Source organism: Triturus cristatus, chromosome 3_2, assembly GCF_964204655.1.
Source record: "Triturus cristatus chromosome 3_2, aTriCri1.1, whole genome shotgun sequence".
Lineage (NCBI taxonomy): Eukaryota > Metazoa > Chordata > Amphibia > Caudata > Salamandridae > Triturus > Triturus cristatus.
Window position 1 is genome coordinate 904562659 of NC_140584.1, and position 23889 is coordinate 904586547.

At 45.9% G+C, this 23889-nt stretch overlaps 1 protein-coding gene across 4 annotated transcripts in view; it reads left to right on the plus strand.

Moving 5' to 3' along the window:
• Positions 1–23889, plus strand: part of LOC146858425 (multidrug and toxin extrusion protein 2-like) — a 564202-nt gene that overhangs the window by 448904 nt on the left and 91409 nt on the right. For all 4 annotated transcript variants that reach the window (XM_085649344.1, XM_085649345.1, XM_085649346.1 and 1 more), the window contains one exon: positions 22579–22660. In XM_085649344.1, coding sequence (XP_085505470.1) covers positions 22579–22660 — 82 coding nt within the window. The remainder of the gene's footprint in view (positions 1–22578; positions 22661–23889) is intronic.

Below are 23889 nucleotides of genomic sequence, written 5' to 3' on the forward strand. Positions count from 1 at the left end.
TACGGGGATAGCCCTGTTCGAGAGTGTGCTACCATTCTCATGTAAAAGAGTGCAACTGGTAATGCTACTACCCAGTCGACACCTTTCTCTCTGCATATTTTGGACAATCTGATTTTCAGTATCTGGTTATGTCTTTCTACGAGACCTGCTGCCTCGGGGTGTCGGACACAGTGGAATTTCCACTGATATCCTAACAGAAGTGAGACATGTTTCATTAATTCGGATGAGAACGGCTGGCCGTTATCTGAGTAGACAACACGTGGTAAACCGTATCGTGGGAATTATTCTCGAACTAACTGTTTGGCAGTAGTCGGGGCAGTGTAATCTGAAACCGGGTATGCCTCCGTCCAACGGGACAGAGCGCAGACAACTACAAGAACGTATTTGAATCCTCTACATCGTTCCATCTGGATATAATCCATCTGGAGGACTTCAAAAGGGTGATCAGGAGGATGAAATCCACCCTGTTCTACGGGAACGCTTTTTCCTGGGTTAAACTGACAACAGATCATACAGGTACGGACTTTTTGCTTTGCTGCTGCTCGTAAATGTTTATTGAACCAAATGTGTTGAATGCTGTCTAGCATAGCTTTCTCTCCTAGATGCGCTGGACTATGGATAGTGTTAATAATGACTTGGACCATTGAATCAGGAAGGAACCATACAGACTTTTCCTTTGTCATCCATCCTTGGTCCGTTTGGATCCCTCCTAATTCAGTCCATTTCTCTATTTCGTCTGGTGTAGCATGTGTCTGTATGTCAATTACGTCAAGAGTAGGATCTTTAACTGTCATACAATGTGTCGGTGTCGGGACTATTGTCTTTGTCATGTCGGGGGTTTGACTTTGAGCAGTCTGTTTAGCTGTTCTGTCGGCTAGATCATTGCCTTGGGAAATGATATCAGTAACCTTCGTATGAGCCTTACATTTCATAATTGATATTGCAGTAGGTAGATGTATTGCATCTAATAAGGCATGAATGAGGGGTCCGTGCTGAATGTGGGCACCGTGGGAAGTTAAATAACCTCTCTCTCGCCACAGCACGCCGAAGTCATGTACAACTCCGAATGCATAACGTGAATCAGTGTATATGTTGACTTTTTTATTTGTGGCTTGAATACAGGCTTGTGTCAGAGCGATAAGCTCTGCGGCTTGAGCTGACAAAGTATTTATACGATTAGTTTCAATGACTTCAGTATCTGTTGTGACTGCGTAAGCGGCCACTAACTCTCCTGTATTCGTTCTCATACATGAACCATCTACATACAACGTCAGGTCTGGATCGGACAATGGAACATCGGTCAAGTCTTGTCTGGGTTTTGTCGTTACAGTAATGACTTCAATACAGTCATGGGCTAGTGGGTCTGTTCCGGTTACTGGCAAAAGTGTGGCAGGATTCAATGTGTTACAGCGTCTGATTTCTATGTGTGGCTGAAACAATGTAAGTTCGTATCCTGTAAGTCGCGCTATAGTCAAGTGTTGTGTTTGCGTTCTATTTACAAGAACCTCTACTGCGTGTGGTACTTGAACTGTCAATGGATGTCCTAACACTATAGCATCGCTTTGTCTGATTGCTAAGGCTGTCGCTGCTACTGATTTCAGGCATGCAGGCAAAGCCTGAGCTACGGGATCTAGTGTACTAGAAAAATAAGCACATGGTTTATGTGCTCCTGCTTGTTCCTGTGTAAGTACTGACAAGGCAGTACCTTCGCGTTCTGTAACAAAGAGTGTAAACTGTTTTCTGTAACATGGCGTTGATAAAACAGGTGCTTGGCATAAAGCTTTCTTTAGGCTTTCAAAAGCTTGTGTATGTTCCTGAGTCCAAGGGAGAACAGTCGATGTGGCTGCCTCCTGGGTTGTCAACTGGATGAGTGGTTTTGCTAGAAATGCATATTGCGGGATCCACTGTCTACAGTATGAAGTGAGGCCTATGAAAGCTCGTACCTCCTTTTGTGTCTTAGGTATAGGCATGTTAGCTATTAACTGAATGCGGTCGGGTGTAAGCTGCCTTCCCTCCTTGGACAGCGAGTGTCCAAGATAAACAACTCGCTGGACACAGAATTGCAGCTTAGAAGGGGACACCTTGTGCCCCTTTTCGGCTAGAAATTGTAAAACAGTCAGTGATGCTTTTTCACATTCTGGTTCGCTTCTCGCGGTGATCAGCAGATCATCGACGTATTGAAGCAGAGCAGTGTTAACTGGCATGTGGATACTATCTAGTTCTCGTTTCAGTGCTTGGCTATAGATGCTGGGGCTTTCTGTAAATCCTTGAGGTGCGCGCGAGAATTTAAAGCTACGTCCATTTAAACTAAATCCGAACAAATATTGGCTTTCCGGATCTATTGGGACGCTGAAAAAGGCATTCTTGAGATCAATTACAGTAAAGAATGTTGCTTCGGAATCAATTGCTGTCAGTAATGACGAGATATCTGGGACCACAGGAAATTGTGGCACAATGCACTTGTTTAATTCGCGCAGATCAATAACCAATCGATATACTGGCGGGGCCTTTGGATCTGTTCGTTTAAGAATCGGAATTATCGGTGAATTACATACATTGGAGTCCGTTTCCACGACTACTCCTTGGGCAATGAGCTCGTCAATGATTTGTAGTAAAGCCACTACAGCATCTGGTGGTAACTTGTATTGTCGCATTCGTGGTAGCACCACTCCTGCCTTTAATGTGACTCGATATGGTGTAATATTCATGCAACCAACATCAGTAGGGCCTTGTGCCCATAGACGTGTAGGTAAAGTCTGCAGTCGGGGATCCATGTCTCTAGACACATAGTGACCTTTAAAATCACGTAAAAACAACCTTACTCCTTCCGGAGAACAACATATTATGGCTCCTAGAGCTTTCAACGTTTTTATTCCTAGCAAGTTTTCTGGACATGATTTAGTAAGCAATAAATCTGTAGTTCGGGTCAGAGGTCCTATCGTAAGTGGCAGAGGTTGTGACACTTCATTAACAATAGGTTTTCCTGAAAAACCAAGGGAAATATTCTGAGAGCCTGAGAGGGGTGCCCCTGGAACTTCACTACGTTTTATGGTCGTTCGACTTGCCCCTGTATCGAGTAGAAATTTTCTATCTTGGCCTAATAATTCACTATGTACATAAGGTCCTTCTTGGTCTACTGGGATTTCAATAAGGGGTAAGTCAACTTCCCTCTCTAGGCTAGTTCATGCGTAACGCTGATACTCAGGATATTCATACTGTGCGGTCTGATACATTTGTCGCGTTGTTGTCTGTGTGGCAGCAACAGGCAACGGTGGTGCAGCTGGCACAAACTGTATTGGCTGTTGTGCGGCTGGCATGGCCTGGGCATGCTGCATAGCTCCTTGTTCATTCTGATCTTGTCTGAGTGGCCGTGATCTTTCTTGTGTTTTACCTATGGCGATATTATGTTTTAAAACTGGACAATCGTGTACGTAATGACCTGGCTTTTTACAATAATTGCATGTCCCTTTTACAGGTCCTGCTGAATCGGAATGTGTCATACCCTTTTTATGTCCTTCAGCTGGAACAGTCTGGGAAACTAGCATTTTCATTTTCGTGTCTTTCATGCGTCTGTGTTCATGTTCTTGTTCCTCTCTAATTCTATTGTGATGGTACTGTAGCATTTGTAACATTTGTGATGGAGTGTTACCTTGCCAGGTACTCTCGAATTTTAATACTCTATTCTTTACTGGTGGCAGGGCATTTTCTACTAATTTTGTTACAAACAGATGTGGGTATGATTCGCTACTTGCTTTTATGCCACTATTTATACCAAAACATTTTTCAAATCGGGCATAGTAATCACTAGTGTCTTCATCTTGCTTCTGCTTACAGGCTGAAATCGTTCCCCAATCTTCCTTTTTCGTAGTTAATAAACGTGGCAGTACTTGTACTAGTAAACCTGGCAGTGCTTTAGTTTTATCCCCAAGTCCTGCTCCTGCAGTTCGGGCCTTTTCTTCTGCTTCTAACACTGACCATTCTATCTTTTGGTCTCCTACCTCCCACTCTTTTTCCTTGAGTTTCTCATAAATACCAGCAGGCATTAATACCTTTAATATTGTCATAATGTCGGGATAGGTATACTCTCCCATGAGTAACATGTCTTTAATTTCTCGGTGAAAACCCGCTGGATCTTTGTCATGACTGGGTACCACTTTCTTCATTTGTAACAATTCTATTTTTGATATGGGCGTATATACAAATACGCGCCTAAACTCGTTGTCCTCGCCTCTTATTGGGTGCACTTCTCGTAAGGGATTCTGTCTATCCATGTGATACGTGGTTCTTTCCTTGACGGGCAATGAAACATGCTCTGAGCATACAAAAACAATATACTGCTTTCTTGATTCTAGAATTTCTTTAATTAATTTAGTACCTGGACCTCTCCATTTATTCATAAGCAATTCAGTCAATATGTCAGGTAAGGGACCAGGGTCCGAATGCTGACTCCGATATAGTATAATGAGTTGTTGAATCATATAAATCCCAGCTAACCTCTGTTCATCTGGGGTGAGATTCAAAAATGTGCGTACTACTGTATCATCACTATATTTTCCGGGACTGTCCACCCAATGGACAGCTGCCCTGGCCAAATCTTGTTCGTCCATAGAATCGAGAAAATGATAACCCCTTCGTTCTCGGAGTAGCTTGTCGGCGGTTTGGAACGAATGCTCGTTAGACCTTATATTGATTATAGGTATTTGGAAATTCCTGTTATTATCTGGACATATCGGACGTATTGAGTCAGTATGACATCTAGTCTGATTCCTATTACAAGATCTTCCTCTACCTACATAGGCTATGGTGTCCGACTGTCCTGCGTGCAGTCCTGACCCTTCTTCCTCGCTTTGTTCGAACTCGTCTGCCTCTAATCTTTCTTCGTGTAGGCGTTCTATTTCTTTACGGATCTTTCGGCACATGGCTATTATACAATTTTGTTTATCATGTCTCCCTTCTGATATATTCTGGCTCCATCTTGTAAGAATTTTCATTGCTTCCGGGTCTACCCCCGGTCGGTCTTGATTTCTGATCACACAGTTTATGAGGAAACGCAACAGTTCCCCCTGTATCTCTACTTTCTGGTATTCCATAGCTCTGTTAATACATTCTGGATCTCACCCTGTTTGGACAAAATGATATATTTTATCTAGATGCTCAGTCATTCCTGGTAACTTCGCTAAATACACTGCGGCTCGTCTGATACGCAATGATGCCAGGGTCATTTCGTCCTCTATACCGGGCACCGGATCATATCTACAATCTACGAGAAGCTCTTTAAGTGCACGGGCACTTACGAATTTGGGTGTACGTGAATGCGCTGACTCTTGAAAAGTAAGTTTATTTATTCTGGGTGGCGTAGAAAAGATATTGGTAGCACCTCCCGTGGCCCCATCTGGGGCGTCGGGTGTGAAAGGATTCGTTGAACGTGACACAGCAACTATAGGTGTGGACACAGCTATAGAAGTAGCTGTAGGAACGGATGCAGAAACAGATGTGCTTGCCGGAACTTGTGACTCGATTTGTTGCTGTAGGGATACGGGCACTGGATCTTGGCGTTGAACCTCCCTGGTATGCGGTCTATGTGGGGCGGAATTAGCATACTCGGGAGCTGCGTCATCTAAATATGAGGAAAGAAAAACATCTTCTGCGGTTCTAGGATGCCCCTTAGGATGTACCTTTATTGGGAATAATGGGGGTGGCAAGTCTTTCGGTATCTCTGGAGTAGCCTTAGGTAATCCTTCGGCCAGAAGGGGATACATACCATTCATAAGGGCATTTCTTTGTCTGTCTACTTGTTCTGATTTCACTCGGCTACCTTCCTCAATTAATAGATTCTCTCGAACTTTATTTGAACTTTCTTTATTCTTTTCTTCCTGTCTACGTGCTTTTTCTGTGCGTCTATGAGATTCTTTACGCCATAACTCAACGGCGTCTTTCTGTGACTGTCTGACTTTCCTTTTCCATAACTCTTCCTCAACTTTCATGATGCACTCTGCATCCCAGGTTCCCGCTGTGGGCCACCTCTGACTTTCTGGTAATCCCTTGGTGTAGTCTACCCATAAATCAAGAAATAATATAGCGTCTAAGCCATGTTTGTGATACATAAAGTGCCCTGGAGTGTCCCTAGGAGGAATAGGAACGGCTTCTTCGAGAACCCCTTTTCTAGTAGTGATCTGTCTTAATTTCGAGAAGAGCGGCATATTGAGAACTGACTTTATACTTGATTTTGACCAACTGACCTGATACTTGAATTTGAACAGACTTAATACAATAAACACGATAATGAACAGTCATTCATACCACAATATGCAGGACGTTTTTTAAACACATTAAACATTTAACATTAAGCCTTTAACTGAAACAACAATGATGATCGTCTGCATAACTAATCACCAAGCTTAATTCTTGACACTAACTAGATACTTCGGAATACTTGATATACTGCTAAACAGTACAGATACACTGCTAAACAGTACAGATACACTGCTAAAACAGTGCAGACCGGATTTGTGTACCCAAACCCGTCTTGACCGGCACAACCTATGTGCACGTCAGAAATGCCTCCCCAGTAATGGTACTCACCGGGTAGCTTCGGAAACGGAAGGCCTCAGTAACTTGAACTTGAACCGGACTGGACTCGACTCGACTCGTCGGACACTGGGCTTGACTTCGGACTGGTGGGTCTCTGTGTACCTCGGATCTTGCTCTCTCAGCTAGGCTCTGGTCGGGATACTTCGCACTTCTCACCGCCTCGTCTGGGTGTTGATCGCAGTCTCAGTCGCCCCCGCTTGACCGGAGGGAGATACAGGAAATCCTGCTGGTACGCGTTATTGTCCGTCCAGCTGTGGCAGGAGACCGGGCCTGCAACTCACCGCCGGCGCGTGAGATGAGAAAGTGTCCCTATTCGGGCGCCATCATGTGGTAAATAAAATTCCTTTACCGGGACTGAATTTGATACAGAAACATTATAAAATAGCTCAGTAAAATGAGAGGCAGAATCCGTGGTATTAGAGGTTCGGAATGGGCTTTATTCCAATAATCGATTATAATCGGATGCTTCAAGTTCCATCACCCCGGAGGTTCAGGAAGTGAAGTACATACTTTATTGACAAGAAGTAACTTTTATAGGACATACATTACAATGAAGCGAATGCAATAGGCGTAACAATTGATAAGGAAAATGACGAGTTGTCTGCGTAACAAAAAATGGGTGGAACAAGGAGTAAAAAGGAACATAATTGGTTGTGATGTCATGTATAGGTGGATCTATAAGATAATACTTGGCCTAGATGCGCGCGCAGCAGTATGACGTGTAATTGACGTGTAACTAGGGGGTGAAGGGGACTTGACATTTAGCTCTACATGTGGAGACGAAAAGTCTGGGGGGTCAAGTCAACCTAATCCCAAATCATATCTAACATCCTATGTTTAAAGAACTATGTTATCCACAAACGAAGGACTCTCGGACAGAATCTATTCTATACTGACTGTGCGTGCATGTACAAGCGTCTAAGTGTCTACACTGAATGCGAGGGGGTAGGAATATTCCATGGTGACAGGACTATGAATTACTTGCATAAAGACAGAGAAGTCGGGCCTTTTGCTCGGTAACTGGAAAGAATGTTTACTTAGACTACTAGGCAGGAATGCATCGGCTGAGGGGGAAGCAGATAATTCGAAGGTGAAATACAGTTCTTGGCAGAGAATAGACTGATGTCAGGCTTCGTGAGCCGCGCAGAGAATGAGACAAAGTTCATGGTCACAGATGCAGGCTCAGACTGGAGCTTTCAGAGGCAGAAGGCAAAAGGAGTTTTGATGACAGAATCAGGGCCTACTTGCCTGGACTGTAAAATGGCATAAGTGAACCATATAAAGCTGGTGGCCTTTCATATTTAGGAATGGAATATCCGGCCCATTCATGGCGGATCTGACAGAGGACATGTTGACGTTGGACGCACATGTATTTGCGTCTTCATAACTGGAACTGGAGGGAACATACATGTACTTGTGATATGCACATAGAACCGTTGGGGTCCAAGATAGGGGACATAACTGACCAGAAAAATCCATATTTCCACAGGATCACGACCGTAATCGGCGCTCCCTCTGCTCCGGGTCGGACTATTCTGAGAAGAGAGTCCCCTTCGAAGCCTTGGTTTACTTCGGAATTGGGGTCCCTGAAGCATGCCTGCAAGGTTCTGGAGAGAGCATGGCATTCCAGCGGGTATTGCCCCATAGCCAAACTTGCACTCAGAACTAAACAAAAACTTTACTACGCTGCTATTGGTTTGGCCAAAGGCCACTATTTTGCCGATCGTATTGATCGTGCAAATAATAATTCCAGAGAAATATTCTCTATTGTGAAAAGTTTTGTGTCTCCTAGTGCCCAGGCTGTGGTGGTTCCCTCATCGATCATCTGGTGTAACACCTTAGCTACATTTCTCAGGGACAAAATAGTTAGCATTCAGGACTCCTTTTCTATGGTATCCATAAATTCTACTTCTGCCTGGCTGGGGAAGCAGATGTCAAAGATTACTTCCATTTTTTCAACTTTTAAACCTGCGGACCTGTCCTGTACCCTTAAGATTCTTAAGGCGCTTAAATTTGGCTCTCCGAAGGACCCTTGTGCAGCTAGGCTCCTATCTGAAGTGTCAGACTCGATTAATTTCGAAGTCAACCACATGGTCAATGCATCACTTCGTGAGGCCTGTATCCCATTATCATGGAAGCAGGCACTGATCCTCCCCCTCCTCAAGAAGCCTTCTCTTGACCCTCTGCTTCCTGAGAACTATCGACCTATCTCTCTCCTACCTAGTTTGGCGAAGGTCTGCGAGAAGATTGTCACGTCCCAGCTTACCAACTATGTAGAGGCATCGGGTTTGCTTCATCCAGCTCAATCTGGATTCCGTGCTTTTTATAGCACGGAGTCAGCATTGCTGGAGGTGACTGAGGCGGTTCGGGAGTGTTTGGATGCCGGTGGGGGAGCGGCCCTGGTTATGCTTGATCTCTCAGCGGCATTCGATACTGTGCCACACTCTTTGCTTATGGAACGACTAGAGGCAATTGGTGTTTCGGGAGCGGTGCTGCGCTGGATCAGATCTTTTCTGGAAAACAGATCACAGCAGGTCTGGCTTCCACCGTATGCTTCTACACCTATGCAGCTGGTTACTGGTGTTCCGCAGGGGTCATCGCTTAGCCCTCTACCTTTTAACATCTATGTGACTCCGCTGATTTACCTTGCGGAGTCACTGGGGGCTAAGGTGATGGCCTATGCTGATGACACTCAGCTATTGTTCTCTTGGAGGAAAGACGAGGACTCAGTGGAGGCCGTACAGCACTGTCTGTCGGCCGTGTTTCACTGGTTAGTGAGTGCACAATTGAAGTGCAACGAAGAAAAATCGGAAGTGCTTTTGTATGGACAGTTCCCTGTGGACTTTAGGGAAAGGATTTGGCCTTCGGGTTTTCCTCGTCCATCTATAGGCAAGGGCACCGTAAAAAATCTCGGTGTCTGGTTCGATGAAAACCTGAACTTTTCCACGCATGTGAAGAAACTGGTAGGAACCTGCTTCGGCGCTCTAAAAATGTTGAGGAAGTTTCTTCCTCTTCTACCTGTTAGTGCCAAGGAAACTGGTCCAGGCCTTGATATTGTCTCGGTTGGACTATGCCAACGCCATTTTGGTTAGTAGCCCAGGTTATTTGGTTAAAAAGCTACAAGTAGTCCAAAATTCGGCAGCCAGACTGCTCCTGGGCCTCTCTTCCACACACAGTGTCCGGAGCCATTTACACAGCTTGCATTGGCTCCCGGTTGAATCTCGGCTGAAATTTAAGATGTTGTCTATTGTACATCGGGCCCTGTACGGGACTGGGCCCTCCTACCTCCAAAAGAGATTTGTTTTCTATAGACCTAGTAGACAGCTTCGTTCTTCTGATCAGCTGCAGATGCAGATCCTATGATTAAGCGCCAAAGGCTTGGTGGGAGCTCTTTTGTTCATAAAGCTGGTCTGACCTGGAATGGGCTTCCTTTGGCACTCCGGGACATTCAGGACCCATTGTTGTTTAGAAAACAGCTTAAAACTTTGCTTTTTTAGTTTCTGAGGTGTGTGTGGATCACTTTTTTACTGGAGTAGCGCCGGGACACTTTGAGTAGCCGAGCGCTTTATAAGTTTAATATAACATAACATAACATATTGAAGCAAACAAGCCAGGGTGGGGTCATGGACCCTGTGCCAGGAGTCTCTAAGCCTCTGGAAATGGGTGGACTTGCTGGTAAGATCTGTGAATGCTAGGACAGATGAGCTCGCCATTGACACAGAGCGGATCATGAGTCACATTGCAAGCAGAGCTGGGCCAATGTATCTTTCGCAAATGGGGAGAACCTTGGCTCAATCTATTTGCCACTGCTGAGAACATGCAATGTCAGCAGTTCTGTACATTGGAGTTTCCTCAGCGTCTCTCGCTAGGAGGCGCATTCCACCTAGTGTGGAGCTCATGATTCTTGTAGGCCTTGCTGTAGAAGATTCTTATACCCCGAGTTATGAAGAAAGATCAGGACTGATGGGGCCCAAGTCGTTCTAGTGGCACTGAATTGGGCACGGAGTGTATGGTATCCAGAGCACCCGGGCATAAGCATCTGTCCTCCGATCAGGCTGACCCTCCAGGAGGTTCTGCTGTCACAGCAATGGGGCAGGGTATTGCACTCTGGCCTTCGTAATCTTCACGATCATGCCTAGAGATTGAGTGGTGACAGTTTAACAGCTTCAGCCCTCCTCCAGAGGTGATTGATGTCATCTTGGCAGCCAAGCATCCCTCGACGAAAGACAGTATATGCCTGTCGTTGGGACAGATGTGTGGCATGTTGCAGCACATGGCAGGTTTATTGTTTTGTCTCAAGCCTGGCAAGGTTTTGCTCCGAGAATAGTTAAAGGATATCTTTCAGCTCTTTCGACCTTTTTGCGGTTGCCAGATAGGGCCTCAAAATTGAAATCATATGTTTTGATTTTTTGAAAGGCTTACAACCTAGATCTGATAGACATCTAGCCGCAGATTCCTTAACTTAGAATATCCCCTGGTGCCAGACTGGATCCGGAATTGTTTTGCAGCAGCAGCACCACGTACGTGACCTCAGCGAGGTCACATAAGTCCCTCCCGGCGCGCTGATGTCCGTTTCCTTCTTTTCCGCATGCAACGCGGATCCGGAGTGAGCGGTTCCTCTGGCCTGTTTTCAGGCCCTTTTTCGACGCTTCGTGTCTGGAACAGTGTGCGATGCCCTCGGGCTTTAAATCTTGTACTTCCTGTTTGCGGCAAATGTCTGCGACGGACCCGCATCTTATCTGCATGTGGTGTCTGGGCGAGCACCACAACTCCACGCACTGCGACGCCTGCCAACACCTCAAGCCGAAGTCCCGGCGGGAGTGCCGAATGAAGCTCCTTTGGACATGGCTGTCCCGGTCGGAGTCGTCTGGTCCCACGGCCTCTTCAACGCATTTCCGTTGTCGATTGCCCTCTGGGGCCCGGGGCCGTCGTTTGCCACTTCTCGGTAAGTTGCGGCGCTTGTCACCGAGGTCCTCAATCTCACTTTCATCTGTTGTCAGGGGCGCTGGCTCTTGGAACAATCCAGACGTGCGTCCCCTACAATCGCCCCCCCTCTATCCACCCTATCCGGGTGCGAGGGCAACTCGGTCTCAAATGGAGGCTTATACCATGGCCTTGCGGGCCTCCCTTGGGTCCTCTCCCGTCCCTGAGGCGTCCTCTGGGCCTCCGCTAGCTGTGAGGGCCCCAACGGACTCCCGGTGGGTTTGCCCCTGGCGTCAAATGAGCCTTTTCCCTCCAGGGATGTCGGAGATGTGGGATCGTCAGGGGGCGCGGCCCGGTCCCCCTGTATGATCCATGGCACCCCTGCTGCGCCACATATTCCTTTGGGGCTCCCTATGGCGTCGCAGGTGGTTGCTGGTGCTCAAAGCCATTCTTTGTGCACGCCTCGGCCGTCTGGGCAGGTGGCCGCCTGTCCAGAGCCGGAGTCGGCACCGTTCAGGCGCCGTAGACTCAGTGGTGGCTGGTCCATAGGGGCCCCTGGGCGGCGCCCCACTAGGCAATCAAGTCAACACGAAAATAAACTGCTCACTAAATCGGGCAGCAAGAATGTAAGCAGATGAATTTACAGCTTTGACAATTCGTCTGTTTACATTTCCGGCCTGTGCTGGTAGCTGCTTCACAGGTGAAAGTGCGCATGACAGTCAACAAATGCACAGCACACGCAGGCGAGAGCAGCAGGAGTCCAGATGGACTCCGACTGTGCATCTGCGAGAAGAGCGATTTTTATTTCAGCTCCCCCACTCCCTTCACAATACATTCGGTATGCTGCGCATGCCTAGTGTAGTGCCCCGGCTATTGCTTCTTCTCTCCCGGGAGTCCAGATGGCTTGAGTCATGGGGTCGGAACATCTTTGCCTCCACTAGTGCTGCACTATGGTCACTAAATACGGTGTGTCCTGGCTCGGCCTACCTCTGCCCTGTGGGACTCTGCAGAGTCTTTGTTCTCCACCAGCACTGAAGGTTCACGTGTTGACCTACTTCATCTTCTCTGGGATGGCCATGACGTTACTGAGTTTATGATCCGCTCTGCCTTGGATACTGCTGATTCCTTAGGCCGGGCTATGGCTGTTTCAGTGACCTTGCAGTGCCATGCTTGGTTACGGGATAGCGTCTTCCCGGAAAATATCTGGGAGAGGCTTGTTGATTTACCCTTTGATGGGGTTTTATTGTTTGACGAACACGCCAACTCGGCTGTTCAGCGCCTCCTTGTGGGCTTTTGCCCCCCACTTAGGCCTGTGTTCCTCAGGTGTTTGTTCTGGGGCGGTACCTTTTTATTTAGCATCCTTTTGATGCGTTGTGTTTTAGGCTGATAGTAAGCCTCAGGTCTTCCTTTCGCATATTCAGAGGTGATTACCCTTTCATTTACCATCCTTTGGATGCATTATGCGTTTTAAACTGACAGTTAACCTACTGTGGCAGTGTTCCACAGATTGTTCCTCTGACTTGCCATAATAAACGTGTTCCCCATTGTTGGGGTGTGCATACTCCGTGTGGGGTACTTGTTTGCTATTATATAGCTCTGTTTATGTCAACCGGGCCTAAGAGTTCCTTTGGCCTCTAGGTGTCCTCTGGTGCTCTTACCTGCCATTGTACGGTGCTCAATGTTGTGCCTTGGCGTCATCTTCTATACGTCATTGGTCATCTTCCTTATTTGCTTCATTCTCCTCCTTAGGTGGTTTTCGGGGTGTTCATCACGCTTTAAAGGCAGCTTCCATCTGCCATTGTTGCACCAGGTGTGTTCCTCTACAACCATGTTGCATAGTCGTGGCTAGTTTAGCCGTTTTTGCTATATATATGAATATATATTTATGTATGTATACAAGTTCCATAGGTACTCTTCTTCCTCACTCTTCACCTCTCCAAGGCTGCATGGTCTGGTCCGGAGTCTCCAAGTTTCAAAGACCTTTCCAGTGATGCATGCGGCATTACTAATAAGACCCCTTTTTGTGTTACGCTTACTGGGGTGGTTGCCCAGTTTTACACTGCTCCCTTCTTCGTGTTCTCTCTTCTGGACAAGGGTTTCTTTTCTTCCAGTTGGAGGGTGTGGTCTAAAATTCTGCGATTATTCCTCTGTTTCTATGCCTTTGTACTTTAGTGCCTCTGCTGCACCTTCCTTCGGCTGTGCTATTGTATCAGCTGGGCATGCGGGACGGCTCTTCTAATGTCAGTCGTCCTAGATCTCCACCCTGCATATCTGTATTCGTGTGTTGGTTCTCACCTTGGTCTTACAGCTGCCTGGTCGGGCAGACTTATGCTTATTTTAGCTACACCACCTTATGGTCTCTGTAGCTGTTTGCTCTACGCATGTTTCTCTGGTGGGCTACATCAGCGTGCTTAAGATTGTTACTGTTCGCCCCTGTTCCGCCTTTTGGGACTGGGTGTGCACTTGGCGTGTTTTTTGTCTCCGCCTGCAATTCTAAAAGCGTTGCTCAGTTCTATCTCTTGACCTTTGGTTTTTGGCTGTAGCCTCTCTGGCCTGCTTTCCGTGGGCTACCCTGGTAGGCTCTGGTTGCATCTCTTCGTGTTTCTTCTCAACCTATGGTCGGTGTTCACATAGTGCACCATTACGCGGAGAGTGGTCCCGCTTCCTCTCTCTTCCTTTTGTTCTAGTATATATCTGGTGCCGTTTCTACCTCTCATGCTTATACAAGTATGGTGTAGCACCATTATGGCATTTTTGGGATATCTTGCATCCCATTATCTTTTGCTCTTCCGAGCTATTTGGGTTGCTGTCTGGCTGTTCCGCCACAGCCTTCCCCATTGTCCGTCACTCTATTGCACCTTCCTTCGGCTGTGCTATTGTATCAGCTGGGCATGCGGGACGGCTCTTCTAATGTCGAGCAAGCAACAAAAGGTACAAAAGGAAAAGATAAGAGAATAACTTTGGACAAGAGCACACTAATTGACTCTATATCTAGTTTATTAATCTAGACAGATTTTATCAAAATATTTGGACTTTCCTGCAACAGAAATGACCACGGACCTTAATGGAAGCAACAAAGCAAAAAATACAACAACACAAATATACATAAATTGAACATGTGCAGAACGTCACCAACAAAAACACAAAAAAGTTAACCCCTAAACCAACATATAATTTTTGTTAGTGTCCTCCTAATAATTTCAGGACGAACCACTGGAAGGAAGTCCACAGAGCGCGCTGCGACTCAACAAATTATTGTCGGACTTTCTCAGCACACTCAACAGTGAATATCCACACTGTACTTATTTTCAAGGACTCCTCCTTCAAAAGTCTACGCAATTGCGTTTCGGCCATATATTTTCCTCGGCCTCCTCAGGACAGGGTTATTACAAAGAATGTACACACAAGTGGTAGGGTAGTCCGAAGGACGCTCCTACGTGTGGGTCATCCGGGTCCACAGGTACCCGAACGGGTGCCGACCCTTCCTTCAACAGGAAGTCCTCCCCGCTTTCACTGACTGGAAACGACTTGTTTAGTAAGCAGGACGATTACTACTTTGAAAGAAGTCCGACTAAAAGTCCGGAACAAACAGCCACTCCACTCGGCAATCCTAACGGCGCTGGTCTGCGTGTGGCTACGGGCTGCCTCAGTCCTATATATATATATATAGTCGGACTTCTTTCAAAGTAGTAATCGTCCTGCTTACTAAACAAGTCGTTTCCAGTCAGTGAAAGCGGGGAGGACTTCCTGTTGAAGGAAGGGTCGGCACCCGTTCGGGTACCTGTGGACCCGGATGACCCACACGTAGGAGCGTCCTTCGGACTACCCTACCACTTGTGTGTACATTCTTTGTAATAACCCTGTCCTGAGGAGGCCGAGGAAAATATATGGCTGAAACGCAATTGCGTAGACTTTTGAAGGAGGAGTCCTTGAAAATAAGTACAGTGTGGATATTCACTGTTGAGTGTGCTGAGAAAGTCCGACAATAATTTGTTGAGTCGCAGCGCGCTCTGTGGACTTCCTTCCAGTGGTTCGTCCTGAAATTATTAGGAGGACACTAACAAAAATTATATGTTGGTTTAGGGGTTAACTTTTTTGTGTTTTTGTTGGTGACGTTCTGCACATGTTCAATTTATGTATATTTGTGTTGTTGTATTTTTTGCTTTGTTGCTTCCATTAAGGTCCGTGGTCATTTCTGTTGCAGGAAAGTCCAAATATTTTGATAAAATCTGTCTAGATTAATAAACTAGATATAGAGTCAATTAGTGTGCTCTTGTCCAAAGTTATTCTCTTATCTTTTCCTTTTGTACCTTTTGTTGCTTGCTCTTTATTGTTCCTTACCCAGGTACTAAAAGGGTCAATTGGGTATTACCCTGTTGGTTGCCAGATGGCTCTTCTAATGTCAGTCGTCCTAGATCTCCACCCTGCATATCAAACGCTTGACGCCTTCTATTGTTCTGTCGCAGACCCACCCCCCCCTTTGGGGTATGGCTGTGGTATCTATTCTAAGTTAAGGTATCTGCGGCAAGATGTCTCTATCAGATGTACAAGTTACTTACCTTCGGTAACGATGTAGCTGGTAGAGACGTTGTCTAGCCGCAGATACCTTAACGCCCACCCAGCCTCCCTGTTCTGCAAGGACCTTGCCAAGTGGGGTTCTCCGCTGGCCTCTTTCAGTTGCCATTGTTTTTCTCTCACGGGTGCTCACATTGTTGCGTCCCTTTTGAGATTTGCGATAATACAGCTGACTCCCTCCCAAGGGTTTCTTACCTGTAAAATTATGCCTTTAATTAAACTTCACCAGGAGATTCATCTTCATTTTCTTCTCTTCTCCTTCTGCCTTCCCTCCCTCTGACCTTCTCTATTGGCTCAGGGTTCTGGTCTCCTCTACAGTTGTCTTCTTCGGTTGTATGACGTTATAACGCATTCCGTTGCAACGCTTGCCTTTACCACGCATGCGTTACAACGCGAATGCCATTGCCACGCATAGCCTTTACCACGAAAATGCCTTCACCATGCATACCTCTACAACGATTTTCGTTGTAAAACCATGCATGATATTGGCTTATTCATGGTAAAGGCTTCGGTCCCCTGCCCCAATTCTGCGCATGGATTCAGCTGTGTTTCAATAATCTATTTTCTCCACTAGATGGCACATGCTGCATTTATATGCAGTTTACTTTCATGAATGTTCTTTTTAATTCATTTCTCAACATCGCGACGGGAAACAGGTGCGGTGTTTTTGAGGGGGGGGGAGACCCCGCCAAACCCCCCCCCCCCCCCCCCCCGCCCCCCTTTTCAATCGCACATTTTTTTTTTCCTTTAGCACACATGCCTTTACTACTTATCTCGTAGCTGTTCGTGGTAACCACGCATGCGTTGTAATGCATGCGTGGTTATGGTAGTGCATGGAAACGGCCGCGTTATAGTGGCCGTTTCCCTCTTCTTTGGGGATCTGTTGACCTCTGTTTCAGACCTCCATTACTATAGGGGCAGTGCCAGTCTTTTCATACCTTCCTGCAGTGGACAGTTGTTCTCTCTGTGCTCCGATCTTGCTGGACGGCACAGTTCTACATGGTACTGACAGTCTATTTTTGTCTGCTGTTCTGCATGGTAATAAGTCTATTTCGGTCTGTTGGGATACTCTTCCCTTGTTGCACTTGGGAAGGGTCTTCGCTTAGCTTGCGGGGTTCTTTCTCACAGCTTTTTCACTTCTATGTAGGCAGTGTCTAATTCTGTCTTTTACAGTGGTGTCTTGCACCATTCCCCTTCTTTATTCACGGATTGTCATACCACGCACACTGTTCCCATACTTTCACAGGTTTTTTTTTGGTGGCTCCACGTTGTGTCGTGGAAAAGTTTCTCCGAAGAAAACTGACGTGAGCGCGCCAGGAGGGAATTATATGACCTCGCTGACGTCACGTACGTGGACGACGTCAGGGTGGGGTCGTGTGGCGCTGTCACCCGACGCGCAAAGGTGCTGCTGCAAAAATCATTCTGGATCCAGTCTGGTGCCGGGGGATATTCTAAGTTAAGGAATCTGCGGCTAGACAACGTCTCTACCGGATACATCGTTAACGAAGGTAAGTAACTTGTACGTTTCCTCTCTTGCCCTTTGTCGTGCCACCGTGGGACCTTAACTTGGTCCTCCTTTATTTGATGTGTTCTCGCTTTGGACTGCTTCACCGCTGTCCTTTGTGGCTTCTTTCCCTCAAGACAGTATATCACTTTACTGGAACTCTTTGCTCCGTCTGACCCCTCTAAGGAGGAAGAGACTCCGTCATTTGGCCCCCAAAAGAGCACTGACCTTTTGAATTGATCGTACCGGAGAACACTGGATGGATGATCAACTTTGTGTGGGTCAGCTGGGGTGCAAAAAGCAAGGCCTTGCAGAAAAGGACCATCTCCTGTTGGGTAGTCCTCTGCATTAAGATCTGCTATGCATTGGCCAAAAAGCAGCCGCTGTAAGGGCTGTAAGCTAAGTCCACCAGAGCCATTGCTGCTACCAATGCATTGGCTTGTGGAGTTCCTGTCCTGGACATTTGTCTGGCAGCTACGAAGGTGTCACTCCACATGGCACTACTGTTCTGATGGGTAGGTTGGTAGGGTAGGGCATTTTGCCTGCTCGGTCCTTCAGAGTCCATTTCACAGAGCCCCCTCCAATAGGTACTGCTTTGGTATCTTTCAAATGGTGAGGAATCTACAGTTAGACTTCTCTATCAAAAGAACAAATTATTTACCTTTGCTAACACTCATTCTGGTAGAGACTCTGTCTCGCTGACACCTCCATCCTCCTTGGTCCATGAATTTAACTCTACTCTTTAATAAGATCCCAAGTCAAAGATTCAGCACTCTAGTCAAAGGAAATGTCCTGTTGGGATATGGCCTAGAGGCGTGGACACCCTTAAAAGCAACAGACATCCGAGTGCGGGCATGGTTCCCACATTGGCCCCACACTCCACTTCCAGAGCGTAACTGTGTCAAGGTGGAGTCCGGCATCGCTCGCTGCCTGCGCATAGAGGTACTGCTAAAGAGTTTATGGACCCAGTCTGACGTATGGCGAATATTCAAAAGATGAGGAATCTGGGGTAAGATAGTCTGTACCAGAAAAAGTATTACCACAGGTAAATAACTTGTTCATTTCAATATACAAACTGCCAGAGGCTTGGACAGTTCTCCACTGAGAGAACTAAATGTTCTATTAGGGGACTTCAACAGAGGACATTTCCTCTTTTTCGTTAGTAATACGTAGAGCCGTTGTTTATTGTGGAAACTAAGGTTTTTTTGCAGGCTGAACTATCAACTTCGGCATATTTCTGACTTAAAATGAAGCCCTGACTGAGTGTCCCAGGGCGGCCCGGTCCAATCCTTGCTCGACCCCACCAGTAGGTTGCCCTCTTGCTTGACAACATAGACTTGCACCAGGTGATCCAGTCTTCCAAATGCAGCATCCTAACAGTCTTCCAAATGCAGCATTCTACTCCTGAGAGGCTTATCGCTCAAGTCTCTATGAGCAGAGTCTATCCAGATGATTTTCCTACCACACCACCAGACTAGGAATCTAAAAAAATAGAGTCTTCTCTTTAGCTAGCCTGGCATTTCGCTCATTAAATGGCGTGTGCCTCTCTGGTCACTATACTCTTACCCTCTGAATCATGGTGAGTGACATTTTTCCTGGAGATTTCTCAAACTTCTTTGACCAATGGTACAAGACGGAAAGGACATGGCATAGTATATTTTGCTGTCTGACCTGGACACTAATGATTGTTTTGCCTAAGTTATTGGCACCAGTCTTGTCATCTGACATCACCCGTAGCTGCTTGCCTCCTGTTGTTTCAGTAATGTTCAAGCTCCATTAGCAGGCATGCCCTGGAATGCTTTAAAGACAGCAGCGCTACAGCACGTTCTCTGGAGCTTCCTTCCCCTGTTCATTACTTCAATCAGCAGTATTGAAGTTCTGAGGATACTCAAGGGGCATTGTCTATCACCAGAGACAAACATTGCTGCCTGTCCAGCAGCCAGTCAAGCTGTTTTGTGGCTTGAAAAGGCTAGGGGGGTATTAGTGGACATGATCTGCAGCTGATGCAGGAGTCTTTCTCCTCCTTCTCTTCCCCTAACACCACCACCACCACCAGTCCACTTGAGAATTTCCTCCCAGCTGTTTGTGACTGGTTGGGGGCAGGATCCTCATACCAGCTGGTGTGCAATTACTTTATGCCAAAGGGTCCTGCAGAGTGTTCCATTTGATTGCACATCTTCTTTCTTTACTATTCCATCACACGTTTCCTCCAGTTCTTGCCCAAACATCAGCAGGTCATATCAATATTTTATCCTGGGAAGTGCTATTGTTGCTAGTCAGGGCCATGATTTGAGGTGGTACACGAAGCAGTAAGGGGTTTGGAATGCTGCTCTTGATAATGTCTGGTCCCCAAGAAGAAAAGGAGATTGATATATTTGTAGACCTCAGCCTGTTCAGTGCCTTTCTCAGGAAGGGGAAATAAAAAATGTGGGACAGGTTGTGTTATCCCTGGTCTTCAAGGACTGGGTGGTGTCCATAGAATTACAGTATCATGTACCAAACTTGCAGTGCAACAAGAAGTGCAGGAATTGATTGTTTGGGGGTGGGGTGTGGATCAGAACGTTTTCAGTTCACTGACCTGCGCTTCTGCCTTACCTCAGCTCCTCGTGTGTTCACAAAAGCCAGGTTGGTGGTAGGGGACCATTTTCGCAGTGGGACAACCAGCTCTTGAAGGCTAGCTTGCTTCGGCTAATTGGGGACCATTAGCCACATGTGGCTGTTCGATTGAACCTTCTCCTACAGTGGGCTTTTCACTGTGAGTACCTTTGGACCAGCATCTGCATATCAGACATAGCGGCTCAGGGCTGTCCACTGCGGTGGATGGCACATGCCAACCTGACCTGCTGCAAATCATTTTCTTTACCCAGTGCAAAGCTCACAGTGGTAGCGGATGCATTATCTCTGCTCCAGTAAATGTGTACCATGACAACGTAGAGATCAAGAGACTCTGGTCTCCTAAGTAGCAGTGCTTTATACATCAGCTGCCTGGAGCTTTGTTCCAACAATCTATCCCTCAAGGCTTTTTTGCCTTTGTTCAAGGGCAATTTGATTCATGTTCTAATGGACAACACTACAGCCATGTGATACTGCAACAAACAAGGTGGAATGAGGTTTCCTGCTCTGTTTGGAGGCAGTGAGACTGGGGCAGTTGCTAGATCTTTACAAGAGCTCTCTGAGTGATTCACCTAGAGGACTCCCTCAACATAAAGGGAAACACGCTTAGGACGCGTTGTCTTGCAGACCATGAGTGGCAACTTTCCCTTGGAGGGTGCACAGGGTTCCTCCCTCAGTAGAATTTTTCATTGACTACTAAAATAATTTCTCAACTTTTGTGCTCTAGTGTTTCCTCTGTGAGTGGCTCCTGGAGACATCCTCCAACTTCTGTGGGGTTCTGGTCTCCTTTATGCATTTCTGCCTCTGCTGCTGCTCCCCTAGGTCCTGACGAAAATGTGATGGGACCAAGTGTAGCTGAATCGTGTGTTGTATAGGGCCTGAAGGATTTGGTACTCAAACTTACTTACCTCCAGCATCTTTCTGCTTCTTTGAATTCCTCTTCAGGAGGATCTGCTGTCTCAGCAACAGGGCATCAATTTAAAATCAAACTGCCACAATTTGTACCTCCATGTGTCGAAATTGAGCTGAGAGGTTTTGATCTGCTGTTTTAAGGTTGTGGATGTTATTTTGGCTGCTCACGACCCTTCCGCATGCTTGATTTACTTGATCTGTTGGTCCATATCGGTCACCTTGTGCGATGAGAAGCATGTTTACCCTCTAAATGCTATATTGTTTGGTATCCTTTTGTTCATGTCCTCTTTGACCCAGCTCAGAACACTGTTAGGTAGCGATCTGTCCTCTTTATTCAAGTAGTCCATTGCAATGTGGTTCTTCAGAGGGCATTTGCACGTTTCCCCCAACCCCTTAACCATGCTACAGGGGCACAACAATTTAGTTTTGACATTCTTAACATGCACTCCTGTGGGCGTTTTTCATAGCTATGCCCTAAGACTTCAAACTCCAAAAACTATGTTCCTCACTGCTGTCACTTCTGCCTGTGGTGTCAGCAAGCTGCAGATGCAGTCAGTCCAACCATCTTCCCTAGCAAGCTAGTACTTTGGACTTGTGCATCCTTTCTTCTGAAAATGGTTTCATCCTTTGCAGGGCACTCTGTCACTCTCCATGCATTTTGTCTCTCTGCCATAATCCTCTAAGGCAGAGGAGAGGCTACACCAGTTTGATCTACAGTGGGACTTTAGTGCCTATATTGATACGATTAACAAGTCTTGATTTGTGTATCAAAAGTTCATTTAATTAATCGGTGTGGAGAAAGAAGATGGCGTTTAGAAACAGACCTTGTGATGGATTATCCTGTCCATCAAACTGTGTTATCCCTTGGCCAAAAAAGACCCTCTTGAAGGCATTGGGACTCATTTCAGCAAGAAGACAGAAGCCACAGCTACAGACCTGGCTCACATGCACATATTCATATATCAAGCAGCTACATGGTCATCTGTCTATACTGTCACCTGGCACTACTGTACTTGTTGCTAGACCTTTTTGTTGTGAAGTCCATTCCTCAGACCCACCCCCTTGGAGGGGGCATTGTTTTGGTATTGATATACAAGGTGTTACATGTCATGTCTGGAGATAAGGGTTGTGAAGGTTGCTAACAGTGCTTATTACAATAGAGTATCTGGATTCATTCTGGTGCACAATGTGAGGAATCTATTAGAAAGAGCATTACCAAAGGTAAGTAATTCATTCTAGTTATTCACATGGATCATGACAAGGAATAGTGAATTCAAATCATGGGTGGTTGCACACTGATTGATGTACACTGAATAGTAATGGATCAATTCTCTGAGGTCATGAATCTGGTATGGTTCTGCAAGTTATCCAAACCACTTTGTTTTATTAATCCTCAGTTAACAAGTACTTTTTTGTCTAGTATTTGTGTTAAATAAACTGTTGTTTTTCATGCATTTTAGGCTCAAGTTCGAGCGGGGGTGAAAATGGTGCAGGAGGATGTAAATGCAAATACTTCTAGTCCTACAGCAACTATTTCCAGTGGTATGTATTGGTCAAGTGGTGCTCACACATGTTGCAGTGTTCAGGGACCATTTAGCTCTGAATTGGTATTTTCAGATCTTTCCATGGCTAGAAGAAATCTTCTGAAGCAATGGAAAAAGCAGCTGAACGTCGTTGAATTGAATTATATACTGTGGAACGAAGTAGTGTTTTTAAAAAACAAAAATTTTTTTTTAGAGTTTGTGGGGGGTAAACAGCCAAAGGTGTATTCTACCATTTAAGGAGGCCTTGGTTCAACAGGTCACATAGACTGGGGGTAAGTCTTACTTAAACCCACCAGTTACAAGAATGGTGGCTAGGAAATATAGGTCTGCTACATCGGACCCAGCGTACTTGGCTTCACATACAATCCCAGATATTTCAGTTGTGCAGGCATCTGTCTTTAGGTTTAGTCTGGAAAAGTTCCTGTTGTACTACTAAACAGAGACTCTTAAAGGTTGGGTAACAAAGTAGGTTGCTTAGGAATTAACAGCTTTGGTAGTGCCTAGGCTTCCAGAAGATAAAGCCATTCCACCCTTTGTAAATATTGTGAATGAATACCTCTAAGCATGTAATGCAAGCCGAGGTGGATATTGTGGTTTTTGTGGCACGCATTGTTGGATATGCAGTATTTTAGTGTTGACACAACAAGCGTTTCAGATGTTCAGGTGCAACTGCTTGTTATACCTTGTGAGGTCTAAAGTTCTTAGTGGCGGCAGATGCTTCATTGGAGAAAGTAAAATGGAGGTAAGTGATAGCTTGAGCGCTAGACCTCTCATCTCCTGCTAAGGACTTCCATCTCCCTAACTTGAAGTTCCCAGGGTACAAGTACCAGTTTGGTCGTTCACACATGCAGTGGGCTGAAATATACAAGTCTGAACTTTAGGCATTTTTATCTTTGTGCTAATGTGATAGTGTTCCAATCCCTTTTGAAATCTGAAGTGGTCTCCTGGGCTTCAGGAGGGGTTTATACTCCTAATAATGTTGCCTGCCACAGGAGGCACAAACTGAGGAAACTAAAAATCTGGTTTGATCTTTGTTAGTCGATCTAGAATTGTCCTTCCAGCTTCATGTCTGTAAATGTCATTCACCCAAGATGGATTCTGATTCCCCACCTCATCTATCTTTAATAACAACAACAAAAAACTTGAAACCGACCTGCAGTGCATATTATACATTTTATTTTCTGTTGGATACATCTTTTGATAGATTTCTTACCTTTTGAGTACTCT